General features: G+C 38.5%; 1 protein-coding gene across 2 annotated transcripts in view; it reads right to left on the reverse strand.

The window, feature by feature from the left end:
- Positions 1-19,279, reverse strand: part of CTIF (cap binding complex dependent translation initiation factor) — a 363,068-nt gene that overhangs the window by 303,197 nt on the left and 40,592 nt on the right. For both annotated transcript variants that reach the window (XM_044664825.1, XM_044664818.1), the window contains exon 4: positions 9,576-9,651. In XM_044664825.1, the coding sequence (XP_044520760.1) occupies positions 9,576-9,651 (76 nt within the window). The remainder of the gene's footprint in view (positions 1-9,575; positions 9,652-19,279) is intronic.

Raw genomic sequence — 19,279 nt, forward strand, 5'->3', positions numbered from 1 at the left:
TACTAAGTATGTCTTTTACTCTCTTGCCCATGCATATCAGCGAACACAACTTTAGCTAGATCAAGATAACAATTAGAACTGTTTTAATGAAATAGAATGTAGGCCATTATAGGGCAGTGAGCTGAAAATGTTTAAGCAGGGACTATATGGCAATCTCCTAGGGATTTATATTTATTAATATAATATACATGTATAATTTGCATATGTCACATATAATTATACATAAACTATAAATATAATTTACTTTAAGGTACATATTTCTCTTTAAAAATCTACTAATGCCTATTTTAAAGAAATAAGAAAACTTAGCAAGGTTGCAACAAATTGCTCTATTTTTATGCTTTTTGTACTTCCCCTCCCTTCTCTCTACATACCTTTTAATACTATCAGTGTGCTTTAAAAAAATCTTTTTTCACCCACTAACTGCTTTATTGCTTAACCTCAGAGTAGAAAGCCTTCCTTAAAATAAATATTTATAATATCAAGTAATATTTTCTTATATGAAATATAACAAAATAATATTTGATATTATATAATAACCATCAGGGAAAACCAATGAACGAACTGACAATACATGTCTAGCTTTCTGGTCCACTGCTTCTCTGTTAAGAAATGGAAGGCTTGTTTCATCAACTGTCTTGTGAAGTCATGGCTGGTCACAGATTTAGAGCTAGAAGGACCTCAGAGGGAATTTCCTCTAAACCCCCTTAACCCCTTGGTAAGGAAGCTAAGACTAGAAAGGTTAAATTACTTGCTCAAGGTCATATAGGTAGTGACAGAGTCAGGATTAAACACTAGGTCCTTTGATTCCAAATTCGTTAGACTGTGAGTTTCTCGAGAGCAAGTACTGTATACTCAGGATTTGGTACAGTGCCTGGCATGTAGCATGAGCTTAATCTATAGATAAACTGACAAAAGAATCATGTTGCCTGTGTAGGGGGGGGGGGATGGATGTCCCTTAAAGGCTCATTTTAACTTGAAAATCTTAGGCAGACAGTAAACAATTAGAGAATGTTTGCATATTCTCAGAAATGGAGAGCAGAATATCTCCATTCTATGCTATTGAGTCCTTTCTGCAGCATGCTTACCAAGCTTGAATGCTACTGGTACTGAGTCTGCTGACCAATTCCCTGTTACCAAAGTGAGGGTATTTGGGTAGAGGAGAAGGAAGTATTAGGAAATCAAAGTGACAAAAAAAAGCAAAAGATTCCAATAAAAATAAGAGAAAAGGGAGCATCCATTGAGGGGGGAGGTAGGAGGATCTTGAGAAGTAACTAACAAAAAAAAAAAAAGCAATGAGAATTTTAAAAAAATGTACTGAATTGAGCGACTTAAGAGACCTAGCTCTCTTCTCTAAAACTGACAGTTCTATCTGAGAGGTTTTAACAAATATCTGAAGGATTTTATGAGGAAGTGGGATTAGATTTGTCCTGCTTGGCCTCAGAGGGTGGTAGTGAAGGCAGGGACAGAAGTCACAAAAAGGAAAATTAGGGACTTAACATGAAGAGCTATCCAAAAGTAGATGTCCAGGAATGAAATCTCCAACTCTGGGTGATCAGTTGTGGAAAAGGATAGGACATAAAGCTGGAAGGGACGTTTGAGATAAGTTAGTCTCTATTTTAGTTGTTCCAGTTGTGTCTGACTACTTAAGTGTTTTACCTTTCTTTCTTCATCTCATTTTACAGACAAGGAAACTGAGATAAACAGAGTTATATGACTTGCCTAGAGTCACACAGCTAGTAAGTGTCTCAGGCTAGATTTGAACTCAGTCTTCCAGCACTCTATCCACTGTGCCAGCTAGTTGGCCCATCATCTAGTCTAATTCTTTCATTTTACAGATGAGTGAACCCAGAGAGGCACAGGCCATTCAAGTAGTAAAGTAATAGGGCAGGAGAAGACCTGGGAACAAATCCTAATCTGTCACTCATGTCTTCTGATTCTACATATTACATTAATTCTGTAGAAAGTGTTCCTCTTCAGGTACAGATGGGACCAATGACCTTGGAGGTCCACTCTGACTCAGATCCTAAAATCTGATGAAAATTTGTCACCTCATTCCATTCCCCACAGCACCTATCATTGAATTAATCTACACAGGAAGTCATCTGTAGAAGGGAGTGCAGGCCTGGGGCAAAAAATCATACTTTGTGACTGGAAGGAGTTAAGGGTATATGTGTGGAAGGCCATTCCCTTCTGTGAAGGAAAGGAACTGATCTTGCCCACTAGAAATACAGTGATGAGGAGGATATATAAGTTGAAGAACAGAGAAGATTCTGTTACTCACAAATCTCTCTCCTTACCAGCTATTACTTTACCTGAAATGCCATCATTAGCAAGCCTTTTCCTTTGGATCTTAGCACCTTTCCAGTTGCAAAAAATTTCTGCAGAAGATTAAACCTTAAACTACTAGTGGGTAATTTCAGTGAGATGAAAGAGGTACAAAAAGAAAGAAGAAAAGGGGTATGAAAGAGGCCATCAAGGAAAAGGTACAATGGGCAGGAGGACCTTAAAGACAAATTTCTCTTTCCCCATTCTGCCAAAGTGCTATCCGACACTTTCTCCTGCTCATCTATTTCTTCCAAGGCCAAGTTTTCTTTAATGTTCATTTAATTTTATTGTTATTCTGAATTCTTGAACAAACATCAAGCAGAATGAGGCATTTGTTCATATACATTACAGAAGAGTGTACATGAAATTGTAAGTCTCCATTTATAAAACTTACTTTCCTTTTTTTCTTTAAGATAAATAATATCAAATTGAATTGCTTGCCAGCTCCAGGAAGGGAGAGGGAAGGGAGGGAGGGAGACAACTTGGAACATATAACTATGGGAAAATTATGTGGAAATTAATTAAATTTATTATTACATATAATTGGTAAAAATAAAACATCTTTATATATGCATATAATACACATATGCATATATATGCATATACATACATACACACACATATATGTAAAATCAAATCTGGCCTCAGACACACTTCTTAGATGTGTGACCCTGGGCAAGTCACTTAAACCCCGTTTTAGCCCTTACCACTCTTCTGTCTTGGAACCAATACATAGTGTGGATTCTAAGATGGAAGGTAAAGGTTAAAAAATTATATATATGCATATATATATATATATTGTATATACATATACAAATTTTCCATATAACTTTCAAAGGTTCCCAGCTTGTCTGTCATTCCTTCTGGTTTTCTTTCTCTTCTTTTCCTCTTTTAGGAAGAAGAGGGGAACCTTATTCCTACTTTCTCCCTTCCTCCTACCTCTTAAACTCCAGTGAAAAAGAAAAACAAAACCCTCAGAACAAAAATGCATAGTCAAATAAAACAAATTCTACCTTCCCTGGCCAAGTTTTCTTAAGATTCCCTGAACTTCCACAATTCTTACTGGTGGCAGTTTCTCAGTTCCTAACCCTTCCTTTTAAGCAGCATCCTTGTGACAGAAATGTCTCTGCTGGGCAAGAGCCTAAGATAACATGATGCTATGGAGAGAGGGCCAGTTTTCCATTTTTATCAAAAATCTTTGATTGGTCACTGCTTGGTTTATTTTAGGCTCTAGCTTTTTTATTTATTTTGGGGCCAGACCTGGGTCCTATGCTAATTGGCCTTGGACATCATGGAACATGGAGGGAAAAGGCAAGAGGTCTCAATGCAAGGGAGGTGGTGGTGGGGGAAGGGGGTAGAGAGACCATCATCACCTAAATTTAGCTTCAGATGAAGACAAGAAGGTAAGGGTTTCTTAAGCATTCTTGTGTGGGCCCTAGGAAACCAAGACTATTTGTTTATTCACTTTCCTACAAGGGAAAGAGGAAATGATCACAGAATGTTAGAGATGGAACATGTTAAACATAATTGAATCCAGGATTTTCCAAACACTCATCTGTTAAGTGGCACAGGTCCATGGTAAATTTTTACTGGTTCATGAAATGTTTACTTCCAAAAGTCTTTGTCTTTTCAAACCTGTGTGCTTTAACTTTCTCCCATACCCCCAACTCCATGTTCCCTTTCCATTCTCACTGTTTTGCCCCATGCCCAAGTCTTTTCCAATGTCTTTTCCTGAAACAGGGAGGGAAAAGAGAGTAATCTGGTGGACCATTTAGATATTTTATCTATTTTCAATCTAAATGGGCTAGGAAACACTGACCTAAGCTGACCTCTTCATTTCATGTAGGCTCAGGAAAGATAAGCTGTAAGTCACCCAAGTCTATATACTACAAGCTTGTTACAGAGTCAAGATATTCAGTATCATCAGATTTTAGAGCTGGAAAAATTATAGTAACATGCTATTGTAGAGTTAGAGATGGAAGGGACTTCTGAGGCCATCCAATTCAACTCCTTCCTTATTTAGAGCTGAGGTAGATTTAGCAAACTGCCCAATGTCACATAGGTAAGTAGAAGTGTTGGGATTTGAATCCCAGTACCTCTGATTCAAGTCTAGCATGATTTCCACTGTACCAACCTGTTTCCTTAAATAAACTTAGAGATCACCTAATCTAATCCTTTTATTTTACAAACAGAAAAGAGAAGTGATTCATGCAGGCTTTACACAATATAGCAAATAGCAGAGAATAAATTTAAACCCAAATCTTTGGACAGTAAACCCCACTGCTCCAGGATGCAAATCTCCTGGTTCTTAATCTAGAAAAAATATCTCGATTAAATATCACAGCCTTTTAGAAAGAGAAAAGAAGGTGAAAAAAAAAAGGAAGCTCTTGCAATAGCCTGCAGCCATTAAAATAATATCACAGATGGAAGGTTGTTGATAATCCAACACATCTCCTTTAAAGATATCTTCCCTTTCACCTAGAAACATTTCCCACATGTTCAATATCCACTGAGACAGCTGGTGATGGGACCCAGGACAGTTTGTCATGATATGAGGGCAAGGCAGGGAGATAGAAACCTGAGCTCAGTTCCACCAGTGATTGGCCCTTTCTCAGCATCAAGGGATGTGATTATTCTGAAGTCCCACCAGGTGGCAGGATGGACCATATATTCCTTAACAAAAAGCAAAACTAAAAACAAAAAAGTGAAGACTTTTATTTTAGACTTGGGTCCATAGACTGGTCTGAGAGTAAAGCGAATTCAGGTTGAGAATCCATCTCTCCTTCCTAGGAGAAAAATTACAAAAATATTCCCCATACAGACTTCTGGGGGACCATTACCAGAGAAATGTGCAAAAGACTGCTGGGCCCTTGTTTGCTTCCCACCCCTGAGGTGAGAAGTTCTTCTCACCCAAAAGGTAGATAAGGGGATCTTTGCTGGCAATTGAGTTAAGTATACATTTGAGCAACTGTCTTGGATAATTCTGCCAAATGGCAAACATTTGAGGAAAGCCATTTCCTTTCTCTGGGACTCTGTTTCCCTCATCAGTAAAATTTAGGGGAGTTAGACTGGGAAAAAAATGTACCACAATCCATCAAGATCCAAATTCCAAAGTCTAGTGAATCTTTTCATATGTATATAATTTTATCTTACAAGAATCCTGTTAAAGAGTAGGATAGGCGCTATTATCCATATTTCACAGATAAGGAAACTGAAGCTCAGAGAAACATGGCCTAGAATCCAAGTCTCCTGCCAGGAATTTGCTTTGGAGTTGACTTTTTTTTTTTTTTTTTTAATTTTTAAACCCTTACCTTCCATCTTGGAGTCAATACCGTGTATTGGTTCCAAGGCAGAAGAGTGGTAAGGGCTAGGCAATGGGGGTTAAGTGACTTGCCCAGGGTCACACAGCTGGGAAGTGTCTGAGGCCAGATTTGAACCTAGGACCTCCCATCTCTAGGTCTGGCTTTCAATCCACTGAGCTACCCAGCTGCCCCTGGAGGTGACTCTTAACTTGTGAGGGTAAGCATTTATACTTCAGAAATTGGGAAAGCCTATGAATCAGGATTTGATTTGTTTCATTAGTTTATCTAGAATTAAGAAAGTGAAGGAGAAAATATTAATAATGCCAACTAAACTTAAAAGTATATTGTGTAGGGCAGCTAAGTGGCTCTGTGGATTGAGAGCCAGTCCTGGAGTTGGGAGATCCTCACACACTTCCTAGCTATGTGACCCTGGGCAAGTCACTTCACCCCCATTGCCAACCTTTACCGCTCTTCTGCCTAGAAACCAATACACAGTATTGATTCTAAGATGGAAAGTAAGGGTTTATTTATTTTTTAAAGAATATTGTGCACATATTTTCCCCCTCATAGAGCTGGATGTCAAACAGTTACCACCATGCCCCTGTCTGACTTTCAGGAGTTAGTAGTCTCCATGTTCCACTATGCTTTGTACTTAATATGGGCCAGGCAGAGCTGGGCACTGGGAGTAAAATTAAAGGCTAGGAGGCAGTACTTGGGCTCGCAGGGGTCATGGAAGTAACAGAGCAAAACAGGAGGGAAGTAGGGAAATGAGAGCAAGGTGGTGAGTGTCAACACCAGATACCCCATGAATGGTGGTATGGACAATGGGTGGCAGGGATGGAGGGTAAAGGAAAGAGAACTACGTACTCACTAGTGTAGACTTTTAATGGAAGAGGCAGGATGAGAATTCAGACAAGACCTCTCCAGCCACAACAATCTTACATTAAACAACTTCTTCTTTAGCAGATTATCCCCAAAGAAAGGAAGATATCTGGGTTTTCTATGTGCTTGTATCACTGGGGAGTGGAATTCCTATTAGAGCAATGATCATTCTGAACAGGGTTAAATCCTGTTCACTAGGCAAGGACACTCCAAGTTCTACCTCTTTAAAACTGGCCATTCCCTTAGCCCAGTGATGGGCAAACTTTTTATTTTTTTTAATTTTAATTTAAATTTTTAATATTTTCCCCTAGTTACATATTTCATGTTCTTTCTCTCTCCCCCAAACTCCCTTCTAACCTCCCTTAGCCAATGCACAATTCCACTGGATTTTACATGTATCATTGATTAAGCCCTAATTCCATATTATTGATAGTTGGACTAGAGTTATTGTTTAGTGTCTACATCCCCAATAATATCCCCATCGGCCCATATGTTCAAGCAGTTGTTTTTCTTCTGTGTTTCCCCTCCCACAGTTCTTCCTCTGAATGTGGCTAGTTTTCTTTCTCATTAAGTCCCTCAGCCTGATGGGCAAACTTTTTAAAGAGGGGGCCAAAGGAAAGGAAATGCTCATCTGTCAATCTGTTTCTAAGGCAACTCTTTGGAAGTTTCATTGTTGTATTGTATCCTACTCATTGTATTCGCCAGATTAGGAATAATGTCCTGTGGCTGGACAGAACATTTCAGGGGGCTGCATCTGGCCTGCAGGCTGTAGTTTGCCCATCACTGCCTTAGACCTACAGAGTTGCAAGAGCTTTGGGGTTCATTCAGTGACCCCTGTCTCTCCAGCTAAGAGGAATTTAGGACTTGCCAGTCATAAACATTTCCCCACTTATAGCCAGACAGAGATTCTCAAGAAAATCGAAACAAACAGGAGTGGGAAAACAGAGGCAAAGGAAATTAAGACTTAGGCCCAATGCCTAATTTCCTGAGGGTTCCCTAGAATCTTTTTTTAACCCCTTAACTTCTATATTAGAATCAGTACTGTGTTTTGGTTCTAAGGCAGAAGGGTGGTAAGGGCTAGGCAATGGGGGTCAAGTGACTTGCCCAGGGTCACACAGCTAGGAAGTGTCTGAGGCCAGATTTGAACCCAGGATTTTCCATCTCTAGGCCTGGCTCTCAATCCACTGAGCTACCTTGTTGCCCCCTCACTGGTATCTTTTAAGTCTTGAGTATCTGGGAAGTGGCTCAGTATTAGGCTATGTGGCAGATCATAAAGTCATAGACATGATATTAATATTTGACAATGAATTGAGGAATTAAATCTGCAATTGACTCGAATTTCAGTTTTTATTTTTGTGGCCTCAGAGACAACCCAAAGTACCACAGTGCCTGATACACAGTAGGTGTTTAATAAATGTTTGACATTGATCTCTCCTAGTATATGTATTATTCATACCACAAAATCCATTGTCAACAGTATTTCAAGAAAAGGAATTGTATCCTCTCAGGGCTTTACAGTAGTCAATCAAAACTTATTTGTCATTCAATTAAGGTCACTGGACTATAATCAGCCTATGAAGGCAGAGTTGTGTCTGGGAACAAGGACACCTGGATTTTAATCTTGTCACTGTGAGCAACTTGACCTCCCTAAGCTTTGGGGTTTCTCATCTGTAAAGTGAAGAGGTGAGCCTAGGACGGAAGGTTCTTCATCTTTTTTTGTGGGGTATGTGTGTCCCTTTGTGGAAGGATGGCCTTTTTCTCAAACCAGTGTTTTTAAATAACTGAAGATCATGCTAAATTCTGTGAGACGTGAGTGAAAATGAAGCTATAATGTTTTCTTCATCTAAATTCCCTTGAAATCTCAATCCATGGACTCCAGGTTCAGAACCATTAGACTGGATGATCTGTGTGTATAAATCAGGAAGGGCCAACCACAGGGGTCTGGGATGGCACAGACAAGCTGAGACAGAGCCAACTGGCTTTTGCCTTCCCCTTCTCTTATAGGGTTGGTCAGTCAACAGCCTAAGACTATAGCCAAAACCAGAAATGGGAAGCTGGGATAAGACCACAGGTCATACCGTCCTCATTTTGGGATACAGAGCTGGGCTGGTAACCCAGCCACTGGGAACCTCACAGGAATGTCTGAGTAGCTCTCAACAAAAGGAAAAACATCAGTCTTGATTGCTGTTACAAAACCAGAGGCTCTGTAACTTCTCTGGTCCAAAGGCCTGCAGCTGGGCCAAGAAGCAATGAATATGGCTGCCATTAGTAGGTTTAAGGCATAATCTGGGGAGAAAAGAATAAAGGAAAATGAAGAATAGGAATAAAAGATGAAGGAAAGATGAATAAGAAGGATAAATAAAATATGCATGTGGTGAGAAAGGCTAGAGAGTCAGGAGGAACAACACAATTATTGATAATCTCTTCCAGAACTACCTATTGGGCTGACTGTCTCACAGCAGGACAAATATGGCACCCCCTTAACATTTGCTGCTGCTTTTATAAATCATCAGCTCCTTTGTAGGTAAAGAGATCTGTTTTTGCAGGCTTTTCTCCACCTACTGGGATTTGCCCTGATTCAGAAATTGGAAACAAATCAGCTGCTGAGGCTTACCAAGTACTCTAGGCAATCTGACATGTTAGTGACAACTTAAATTTTTTAAAAAGCTTAAAAACTAATTATATCCACTTAAGGCATTGAAACAATCCCTTCACCCCAGCAATATGCTGGGAAAATGCTCCATCAGTGAGGTGGCTGTCATACTTTTATTTATTTCAGACCCAAAGTACAACATCTGAGGGATCTCTTGGCACTGCTTACATGGTCCTTTTCTTTTTGGAACAATGACCAAAAACAGGTTAATCAACTTTATCATCATCATCATAGAAAACCACAGCCAGAATAATCAGGAAGTTAAAACATGTATCACGTATAATAATTCGAAAGACAGTATAGAGCTTTAATAATTATTACTGAATGATTTCTAGAGAATGGGACTCCTTCAACACCCCCTCGCCAATTGTAGGCTTCCAACAATAGGCATCACATGTCTGTGCACATACCTGCCAGGCAGGGAGAACTTTCTCTATGTCGTTCAGGTTGATTCCTTCCCCATCTTCCAGCTTCCCTTTTCCACACCTGAGCCCAAAGAGAGAAAGAGAGGAGAGGGAAAAAAATGAAAATTTCCATTTTGTTACTATCTAACAAGTACAATATCCAAAACAGAGAGAAAGGTGGTGGGTGAGGGTGTTTCTGGTTGGCGTGAAAGCCATATTTCACCCTTTTCAAAATTCTTAAGAATTATATGAGTGGGGCAGCTGGGTAGCTCAGTGGAGTGAGAGTCAGGCCTAGAGACAGGAGGTCCTAGGTTCAAACCTGGCCTCAGCCACTTCCCAGCTGTGTGACCCTGGGCAAGTCACTTGACCCCCATTGCCCACCCTTACCACTCTTCCACCTATGAGACAATACAACAAAGTACAAGGGTCTAAAAAAAAATAAATAAAAAAATAAAAAAAGAATTATATGAGTTTCCTAGCTGTGTGACCCTGAGCAAGTCACTGAACCACAATTGCCTCGCCCTTACTGCTCTTCTGTTTTGGAATGGATACTTAAGATTGATTCTAAGACAGAAGATAAGGGTTTTTAAAAAAAGAACCATGTGAGTTCCATGTGAAGGATGAAGGCTTCTTCTTCACTGGTGACTGACTTTCTACAGTCTGCTCACAGCAAAGATGCCCTCTAGGCTTGTCCTCCTCACAAGGTCTATATTGTGACTGTTTGCAGGCTGTACAATCCATTTATGGTAGAAAAGAATCCTAGAAAAATAACAACATGGATTTTATCCTGTCACTTCTCAGTGAAGAGTTTAATAGAATCTGAGAACCTGAAAGTTGGAAACATTCTATAGAAAACACATTCTCCAAAGAAACACCAATGTTTTTTCCTCATATTAAGCCTAAATCAGTCTCTTTGCAACTTTGGTCTATGGATAATGGTTCTTTCATTATGGGCAAAACAAATTAAATTAATCCTTCTCAAGACATCTCTTCAGATACTTGAATAGTCATCACATATTCCTTGAGTTTTTTCTCCTATGGGCTGAACATCCCTAGCTCCTTTAACTGATCTTCACATGTATCATTCATTCTGCCAGCCTTCTTCTTCATGCTTGATAGTTTTCCAATATTCTTCTTAAAATGATCACAGTATTCTAAATGTGCTCTGACCAGAGGAGAGTTCAAAGACACTACTATTTGCACCTTATTCCTGGAAGATAGGCTTCTCTTTCTGTAGTCCAAGATTGCAATAACTCACTGATGTTTATGTTATGTTCCATATTTCTTTCTTTCCCTCCTTTTTTCTTTCTTCCCACCTTCTTTCCTTCCACTTTCTTCTTTCTTCCCAAGCTCTTCTTTCTTTCTTCTTTCCTCCCAAGTTTTCCTTCATTCCTTCCCTCTTTTTTCAAATCTGGCTCCATTTAACAGACAGAAAAACTGAAGCTCATAGAGGTTAAGGGATTTGCCCAATGCTATACAGCTAGTAACTTATTTAAGTCAAGCCTTTTAATTCCAAATCTCGTGGTCTTTCTATCACCCCTTGCCTGCATGGAACCAAGATCATGAAAGGAATATCAAGTGGGCAAAAAGTTACAAAAATTCAAAAATTGATGGAATAAACAAGGAATAGAAGGGGAAAAAATGACTTTTCTAAGGTTATGCAGCCGGTTTCTTATTAGTCTGGCATTCAAGACCCTCCATAACCTTGTTCCCCACTACTTTCCAGCCTTATTTCATACTATCTATTCCCCTCCACACTTTCTGTTCCAGGCAAAGTAAACTACTCAACTTCATTCTATTTTCCAAAACTGACTACACCCCTTTCATCTCCTGTGTTTGCACAACTCATCCTTGAAGTCTGGGATGAATTCTCTTTTCATCTCACAGAACCTCTGCCTTCCTTCAAGCCTCAGCTCATCCCACCTCTATTGTGAAGCATTCCTTGATCTCCCCAGTAATCTATTTTCCTTGCATTCTATTTATTTACATGTGTGTTTTATCTCTCCCCTCCCAGAGGAATACAATCTCCTAAAGGGAAATAATTGAGTTATTTGTGTTTTGTATTTCAAGCCCCTAGCCTGGCATATAGAAGATGCCTAATTAATGCTTATTAAGTTGAACATGGCTTCAGGTTCAACCTTGCTGCCTTTATCGTTCTCTTAATTATTCTGGGGTTGTTAGGGCCCTTCGAATCTTCTCTTTTCCTTCTTGGCCTGACTAAAAACCATTCTCCAGCTCTTCACCTACTGTAACATAAGCCCTGAATATTCTTACTCTTGGGTACTCCCAGCATGAATGGCATCCTTCAACCAGAGACGCATTCACACCAATATCACTGCTGGGAAAGTTGCTTACCTCTCTTAAAAGGAAAGCAATAGTATAGCCTATGTATCCGGCTTCTCTCACTGAAGACCTTCTAAGTTCCTCTAGTCTATGAGCTAACAAGTAATCCCAGATCAGTTTCAGTCCTAATCAATAGGAATAATGTTCTTTTCTAAATCCTAAACAATTAGTCCAGGCATTCTTTTAAGCATTGTTATTTTATAAGCCCCTCTCCTTTATACAGAACTGTGTTAAGCTTTGAGGCAAATAAAAGACAGCAACTGTGAAACGGCAGGCAAAAAAAGTTAATGTAATCTTTGAGGCTGCATGAAGAAAGCAACAATTTACACAATTAGCAAGTAATGACGCTTTGTATTTCTGCCCTGTTCACATCATCTCTCAAGGACTGTAGTTATCTCTGGGTGACACATTTTAGAAGGGGAATTGATAAATTGCAGTGCTGGCAAGCAGAATTACAGTTATAAGTGGACTTGGGGGCAAGCTGAGTGGCTCAGTCGATGAGCCAAGCCTGGGGACTGGAAGTCCTGGGTTCAAATCTAGCCTCAAACATCTCCAGTTTTTGACTCTTACTCCGTGATGATGTCTAGGGGAAGGCGCAATTTCTAGGCAAAGCCACAAGATGGCAACATCATTCTGTGATAGCCAGCTACTCCTGCGTGAACCATGACTTCGACAGGGAGTTGTGAATCTGTATCTGGGGGTCTAGACAACTGGTGCTGATTCCAAGAACACCAGCAAGGCTACCTACAGAAATAGAGAGGTAGGGCTGAAGGAACATTGAGATTGCTTTAGAATAGAGCAAGGAGGTAGGAAATAACATTCTCCAAAGATCCACTTAATTGGATTTTCTTTTTTAAAGGGTTCAATTGTGCAATGGGTATAGATTGCTTTAGTGGGCTTAGTTTTCCTTCCAATTTACCCTTTTTATGAAAAAGATAAATATTTTTGTGGCCAATGGATTAAATCACTTTTGTGTCTCAGTTTTCTTATCTGAATGTTTATAAGGTTTTTGTGAATCTTAACCTTCCCTGATGAGTCCAACCCATATTAAATAACCCTTCTCTAATTCTTCTAATGCTTCCTTTAGTTGTCACACAAGAAAATCCTGACTCTATATCAACTTGTTCTCCAAGAACACAGATTTCAGCTCTTCATTAAATATTACCTTATCTATTATTTCATACTTGTATGTCTTTTTTTTCTCCTCAGTTTCTGCTGTTAGCTCCTTTTGGGCAACACTCATGCTGTTCTTATACTCCCTAGTGTTTAACCCAGTTCTGAGAAAATAGTAGGGTCTTAGAATGTCTTTGAGAACAGAGATTGTATCAGTCTTTATTTTTGTATTCCTAGTGCCTTGCATAATGCCTAGCACATAGGTGATGCTTCATAAATACTTGTTGAGTGATTATAAAAGCCTGAATAGTTAAAGTAATCTTTTTAAGTATAAGGTCTAATTCTAATAAAACCATTCATTCAATGAGGGCAGCATGGTGTGTTAGAAAGAGCTGGCAACCTTTTAAAAGGGAGTTAGAGAAAGCTGGACCCCAGAACTACCTGAGACAAGATAAATTCTGTCAACTGAAAAGATCTTTAATGCCATGTTTAAAGAATAAGGAAAGTCAAAGGAGGGACGGGACTGCTCCTAAGGGTAGATGGGATGATGATAATGATCATGGATTATGTGGAGGAGGTAGAACAAACATCTATTATTTTATTTCTTGTATCTTTACTAAGGAGTTACAAGAAGGAAAATGATCTTCAAGCCAAGCTATACAGAGAGCATAAACAGAAAATGAGGAATTAAATTCTTAGAGAAGTGAGGAGATGGAAAAAATGCACTTGCAGAATCCTCCATAACTTTAAATCATCATCAAGTCTTGAAAAATTACATGTGAGACTACTGACAGAACTTCTGGAAGCTTTTATTTGCTGAGTCACTGTTGGTGAATTTGGGGTATGCCAAAGAAGAGATGCAGAACACGTGACAGGCAAATGTCCAGGGTTACAAAACTGATATATAAAAATCCCCAGATATAGTACTTCTGGATTTCAGTGGACCTTTGACACAGTCTCACATTATTGTGTTTAAGATAGAGAGGTGAAATTATCATTAGAATTCAAAACTAGTAGAATGACTAGACTTTTAAAGATTAGTAATTAATAAACTGATGTTGACTTAGAAGGAGTTCTCTAATGAAATGCAGAAAGGTCCTTCCTGAAACCATTTTGTTAAATAATTTTCTGTCTGGAGCAGCTAGGGTCAGTGGATAGAGAACAAGGCCTGGAGATGGGAGGTCCTAGGTTCTGTGGCCTCAGACCCTCCCTATCTGTGTGACCCTAGGTAATTCACACAATCCCAACTGCCCAACCCTTAATGCCCTTTTGCCTGGGAACCAATACTTGGTATGAATTCTAGGGAAAGAGGTAAGGGTTTAAAAAAATTTTTTTTTCTAAGTAGGTTAAAAGCAAGCTATTAAATTTGTGGGAAGCATGAACCATTAGATGAAGGAATAAGTATCCAAAGATGTTGATAGACTAGAACACTGGACCAAATCTAAAAAGATGAAATGAAATAGAGATAAATGCCAAGTCTTAAATAATGATTTAAAAATCAACTATATAAGTCTATCAGTTGGGGATCTAGAATTAGACAAAAATTAATATGAGAATTAACTGAGTATTTTAATACACTAAAAACAACATGAGTCAGCAATGTGATATGGCGGCCAAAAATGCTAATAGGACTTTAGGTTAAATAAATAGGGCAATATTCAGAATAAAGGAAGTAATAGTGCCAATTGTTTCTCTTAACATAGCCCCAAATCACATCAGTTTTCTTGGCTGCCACATATCAATGCTTACTCATACTGAGCTTGTGATCTACTAAAAACCTCAGATTTTTTTTCAAAGTGTAATTTACCCATCTTCCCCATTATATACTTGTGAAAACTTCTCATACTTGTCATTAAAGTTCATCTTACCCAGTTTTAATTCTGCCCCTTACACTTTTGTGTAATCTGCAAAAATGACAAGTATTGTGTAATTAGAATTTTCTCCCCAGAAATCTCTTTCCCAGCTTCCCATTTACCAACTCATGTTACGTGCTAATGTAGGGAGGATATAGTTTGGTGTAGCTCCTCCTTCTCATTCTCTGCTCCCAGGAAAGCAATTGTGGAAGGTAGGTGAGAGCCAAGCAGGAGAATTTTACTCATGTGGTTTTACTTAGGTTGTATACTTTTGTTCTTTTATTTCTTCTACTTCAAGTGATTACTAATAAATCTTAAAAAATATAATACTTGGAGTTATTGATATTAATTTAAATCTTATAGTATATGATACTTGACTTTATCCAAGTCCCTGATAAAAATGTTAAACAGCTCAAGGCTAAGCCTTTCACTAGAGGCATCCTGGCAAGTTGACACTGAATCTTTAATTAGTACTCAGAGTCTGGTCATTCAATCAGTTTCAAATTCACCTAATTACATTATTATTTAATTTTCCCTTCATCTTTTTTCATAAGAATGGTTATATTTTATTAAAGTCTTTACCAAAATCTAGGTTAGTTTAGTAATCCTGTAAAAAATGGAAATAAATCATGCACTTTTTCTTGATAAATTCATAAGTTTTTTGTAATTTCTATTTCTTTTTCTAGATGTTTATTATCTCTTAATGACACATTCTAGAATTCTTCCAGGAATCAAAGTCAAGCTTTATGATCAATAGTTTGCAGATTCTGCTCTATTCTCTTGTTTGAAAATTTAAAAAGCATTTTCCCTTCCCCACTCCTGAGATGCTTTACACATTTTCTAATTTTTTTTCAAATACCTCTGGCAGTGAGGGCCACAGCAATCACATCCCCAAGTGTGTTCACTCTGGAGGATGGAGCTCGCCTGGGCCAGGTGAATTGAATTCATCAAGGGCAATTAAACAATCCCCTATTACTTTGCTAAAATGTTTTGCTTGCATTTATCTGTTATTGTAAGCATAAATATGTACTCATTGACAGAAAAAACTAAAGTGAAGGAAGAAACAAGAAGCTTTTCTCTCTCTGTGGCAGTTATCATCATCTTTTCTAGCAGTGGTTTTCTTTTCCTTTGATCATTTTCCATAGCAAAACAAACAAAAAAACAAACTAGTAATAGCCCAACAACCCTTTTGGTTGTGCTTAGCTTCCTTTGTCAACTCTAGCTCATTCTGAATTTTAATGCTCAGGACACTGTTTTTACACATATACATGCCATATTCTTATATTCATCCTGTTCAACCTGCCCTTTCTTCCCATCTTCTGTACTTAAGAGTTTAAAAATCTCAATTGTTGGTGAGTTCCTTATGCATCCATATCAGGCTTCTCAATGACTGTTTTTCCTTTTCACTGCATTTGTCTTCCTTTGAACCTTTAGAATTTCAGTCCTGAGAATGTCCCTCCTGGGATAACTTTTCTTGTTTAATGTTAAGTAAATGAAATCCAACCTCTCTTTCCTCTGAACTTTTTAAGACATACTCTGCCAAAATCTAGGGAGCATTTCAAGTGCACATTTCCTCTTCTCTATCACAAACTGTAAGTAAAAAAAAAGTGTTCACTTCCCTACAATATCCTAATAATTTCCCCCCAGACAAACAGTGCCAATCTGATATCAAGAATCAGATACAGAGTAGACTTTCTCCTTATTGAGCTTCCACCTTTGGAGTGATGAAATTATCACTAAGTCAATCTAAGAAGTTATTATGGGCTCTTGACTTGACATAGAGTGAGCTCCAAAATATGTCTAGATACCTAAATACTCACATTACTCTTATATTTGCTTCTGTGCCAAGTTTGTGATCAGTTTTCCAATTTTTAACTGATTTGAAAAAAATTTAAGATCCTTACCTTCTGTCTTAGAATCAATACTAAGTATCATTTTTAAGGCAGAAGAGCAGTGAGAGCTAAAAATTGGGGTTAAATGAATTTTCCAGGCCATACAACTAGGAAGTATCTGAAGCCACATTTGAAACCACGACATCCCATCTCCAGAGCTAGTTCTCTATTCACTGAGCCTCCTAGCTGCCCCTTAATCTACTTTTTAAAACTCCAGGCTATTGGTTACCTCAGCATTCTGAGATGCATTTAATGTTCCTCACATGGGGGCAGCACAAGATTAACCCACATGAAACAATTAAAGGGTGATTTAAATGTCCCCTAAAGTTCCTTCTTTAAAATTAAGATTCTCTGGACATATAAGACAATAAATTACTGTGTACAATGAAGAAGGAGCCTGTCTATGACCAAGAGCAAAAATGTGTAGGGAAGATGACATGTTCTGAGAGATCAGAAAGGAGGAAAGAAAATCATTGTGAACTGGGCTAATCCATAAAATCATGGAAAAGGTGGGATCTGAGCTGGGAGTCCAAGGGTGGTAGGATTTAGATAGACATTGCTAACTAATAGCTCTACAGCAGTGGTTCCCAAACTTTTTTAGCCTACCGTCCCCTTTCCAGAAAAAATATTACTTAGCCCCCTGGGAATGAATTTTTTTAAAATTTTAATAGCAATTAATAGGAAAGATAAATGCACCTGTGCTATCACCGCACCCCCCCCCCCCTCACTATAGCACCCACCAGCGGGCAGTAGTGCCCACTTTAGAATCACTGCTCTAGAGGAAAGGGACAGATGTGATTTCCCTTCCTGGAGACACAATAATTTCACTCCTCAGGAGAAGCCAAGGAACTTCAGAGTAAGAAACAGTCCTTGAGGACTGTCCACACCATTCTTGTACTCCTCTATCCCTAGTCATAAAAAATTAATTAATTAAAAATTCCACAAGAAAATTTCTTTCCTCACTCAGTCTATGTATAGGAGAGGATGTCTGCAGACATTTGAGATCTTCCTGTGAAACTGTCTTTGGCCAAAATCTCCACTTTAAAGAATTGAGGATGAGAAAGAAAATGACAAACAAATATAGCCCAATGAATCACAAAGAGACTAGAATTTTGCCTTGAGAGTGAGGCACAGAATGGAGATGAAGGAGACTATGATGGCTTTTTTTTTTTTTTTTTTTTTAGCTCTTACAGTTTCTGCCTTAGCAATGCTGCATATTGGTTCCAAGGCAGATGGGCAGTAAGGTCTAGGCGGGGGTGGTTAAATGATTTGTCTAGGACCAAACAACTAGGATGTATCTGAGACCACATTTGAACCCAGGACCGCCTGTCTCCTATCTTGCTGCCCCCTAAAATGGTTTTTTAACAGGCCTTCTGACCACCAATAAATCTCTTTTTCAATCTACTTTTCATACAGTGGCCTGAATAATCTTTTAAATCCTTTGATCTGATCGCATGATCACTGAAAAGCTTTATGTGTCTCCTCATCACCTACTGAGTAAAGCAGAAACTCTTAATCTTGGCAAGCAATACCCTTCACAATAGGATTCCAACATCGTTTTCTTAGCTTATACTTCTCATCTTTGTGTACTTTATACTCCAATAAAACTAGACAATGTCCTGTCTTCTGTTGTTCTGCCATGTGCCATGCACAGAGTGGACCAATTTCTAAACTATCTTTGCAAGTTAAAGGGGCATACCTTCCTTCCACGCCCAACTTTGACGTCATCTCCACTGTGAAGCCTTTCATATCTTTCTTCCTCAGATAAAAAGTAACCTCTCCTTCTTCAAATTGCTTATATTACTTTTGTTAATCTCTTGTACTTATCTTCACATTTTCTTTTGTATCAGTTATTTATATATCTTCAATTTCCTTGAGAGCAGGATCTATATGATTTTTTATTTTTGTGCCTTGCTTAATAAATATATGTTAAATAATAAAAGCATTGAAATTGAAGTCAGAAGACAAAAGTTTTAGTTTCTTCATCTGTAATATCAGAGTGGATAACAGCTGAAGTTCCTTACAGCTTTTATAGTCAAGGATCCTGTGATTAGCCCCTCAGAATAGAATTCAATCTGTGTAGAGAGCACTCCAGGCTGCTCAGAGGCAATGAGCAAGCCTATAAATGCCTTTTTAAAAAGCACAATTCTTTACTTTTTCACAAGGGTTTATAGCTCACTTACTAGTGGACAGAGAAACTAGGAGATAGGGAAGGGCATAAAGTTCAAGTGTTTGATACCACTAGCCACTGAAATATCTGAAATTATAAAGGAATAACTGAAAACAGGATTTGGGACACCAAAACTCCATTTCCACACAACATTTCAGGGGTATTCTATTTGCAAAAATCAAGGAATAATTAAGTAGCATAGTAGATAGAGAGAGATAGGCTTGGAGATGGCAGGTCCTGGGTTCAAATTTGGATTCAGACAATTCTGAAATATGTGATCTTGGGCAAAGCACTTAACCCCACTTGCCTAACCCTTACTGCTCTTCTGCCTTGGATCTG

This window comes from Gracilinanus agilis, chromosome 1 (genome assembly GCF_016433145.1).
Source record: "Gracilinanus agilis isolate LMUSP501 chromosome 1, AgileGrace, whole genome shotgun sequence".
Lineage (NCBI taxonomy): Eukaryota > Metazoa > Chordata > Mammalia > Didelphimorphia > Didelphidae > Gracilinanus > Gracilinanus agilis.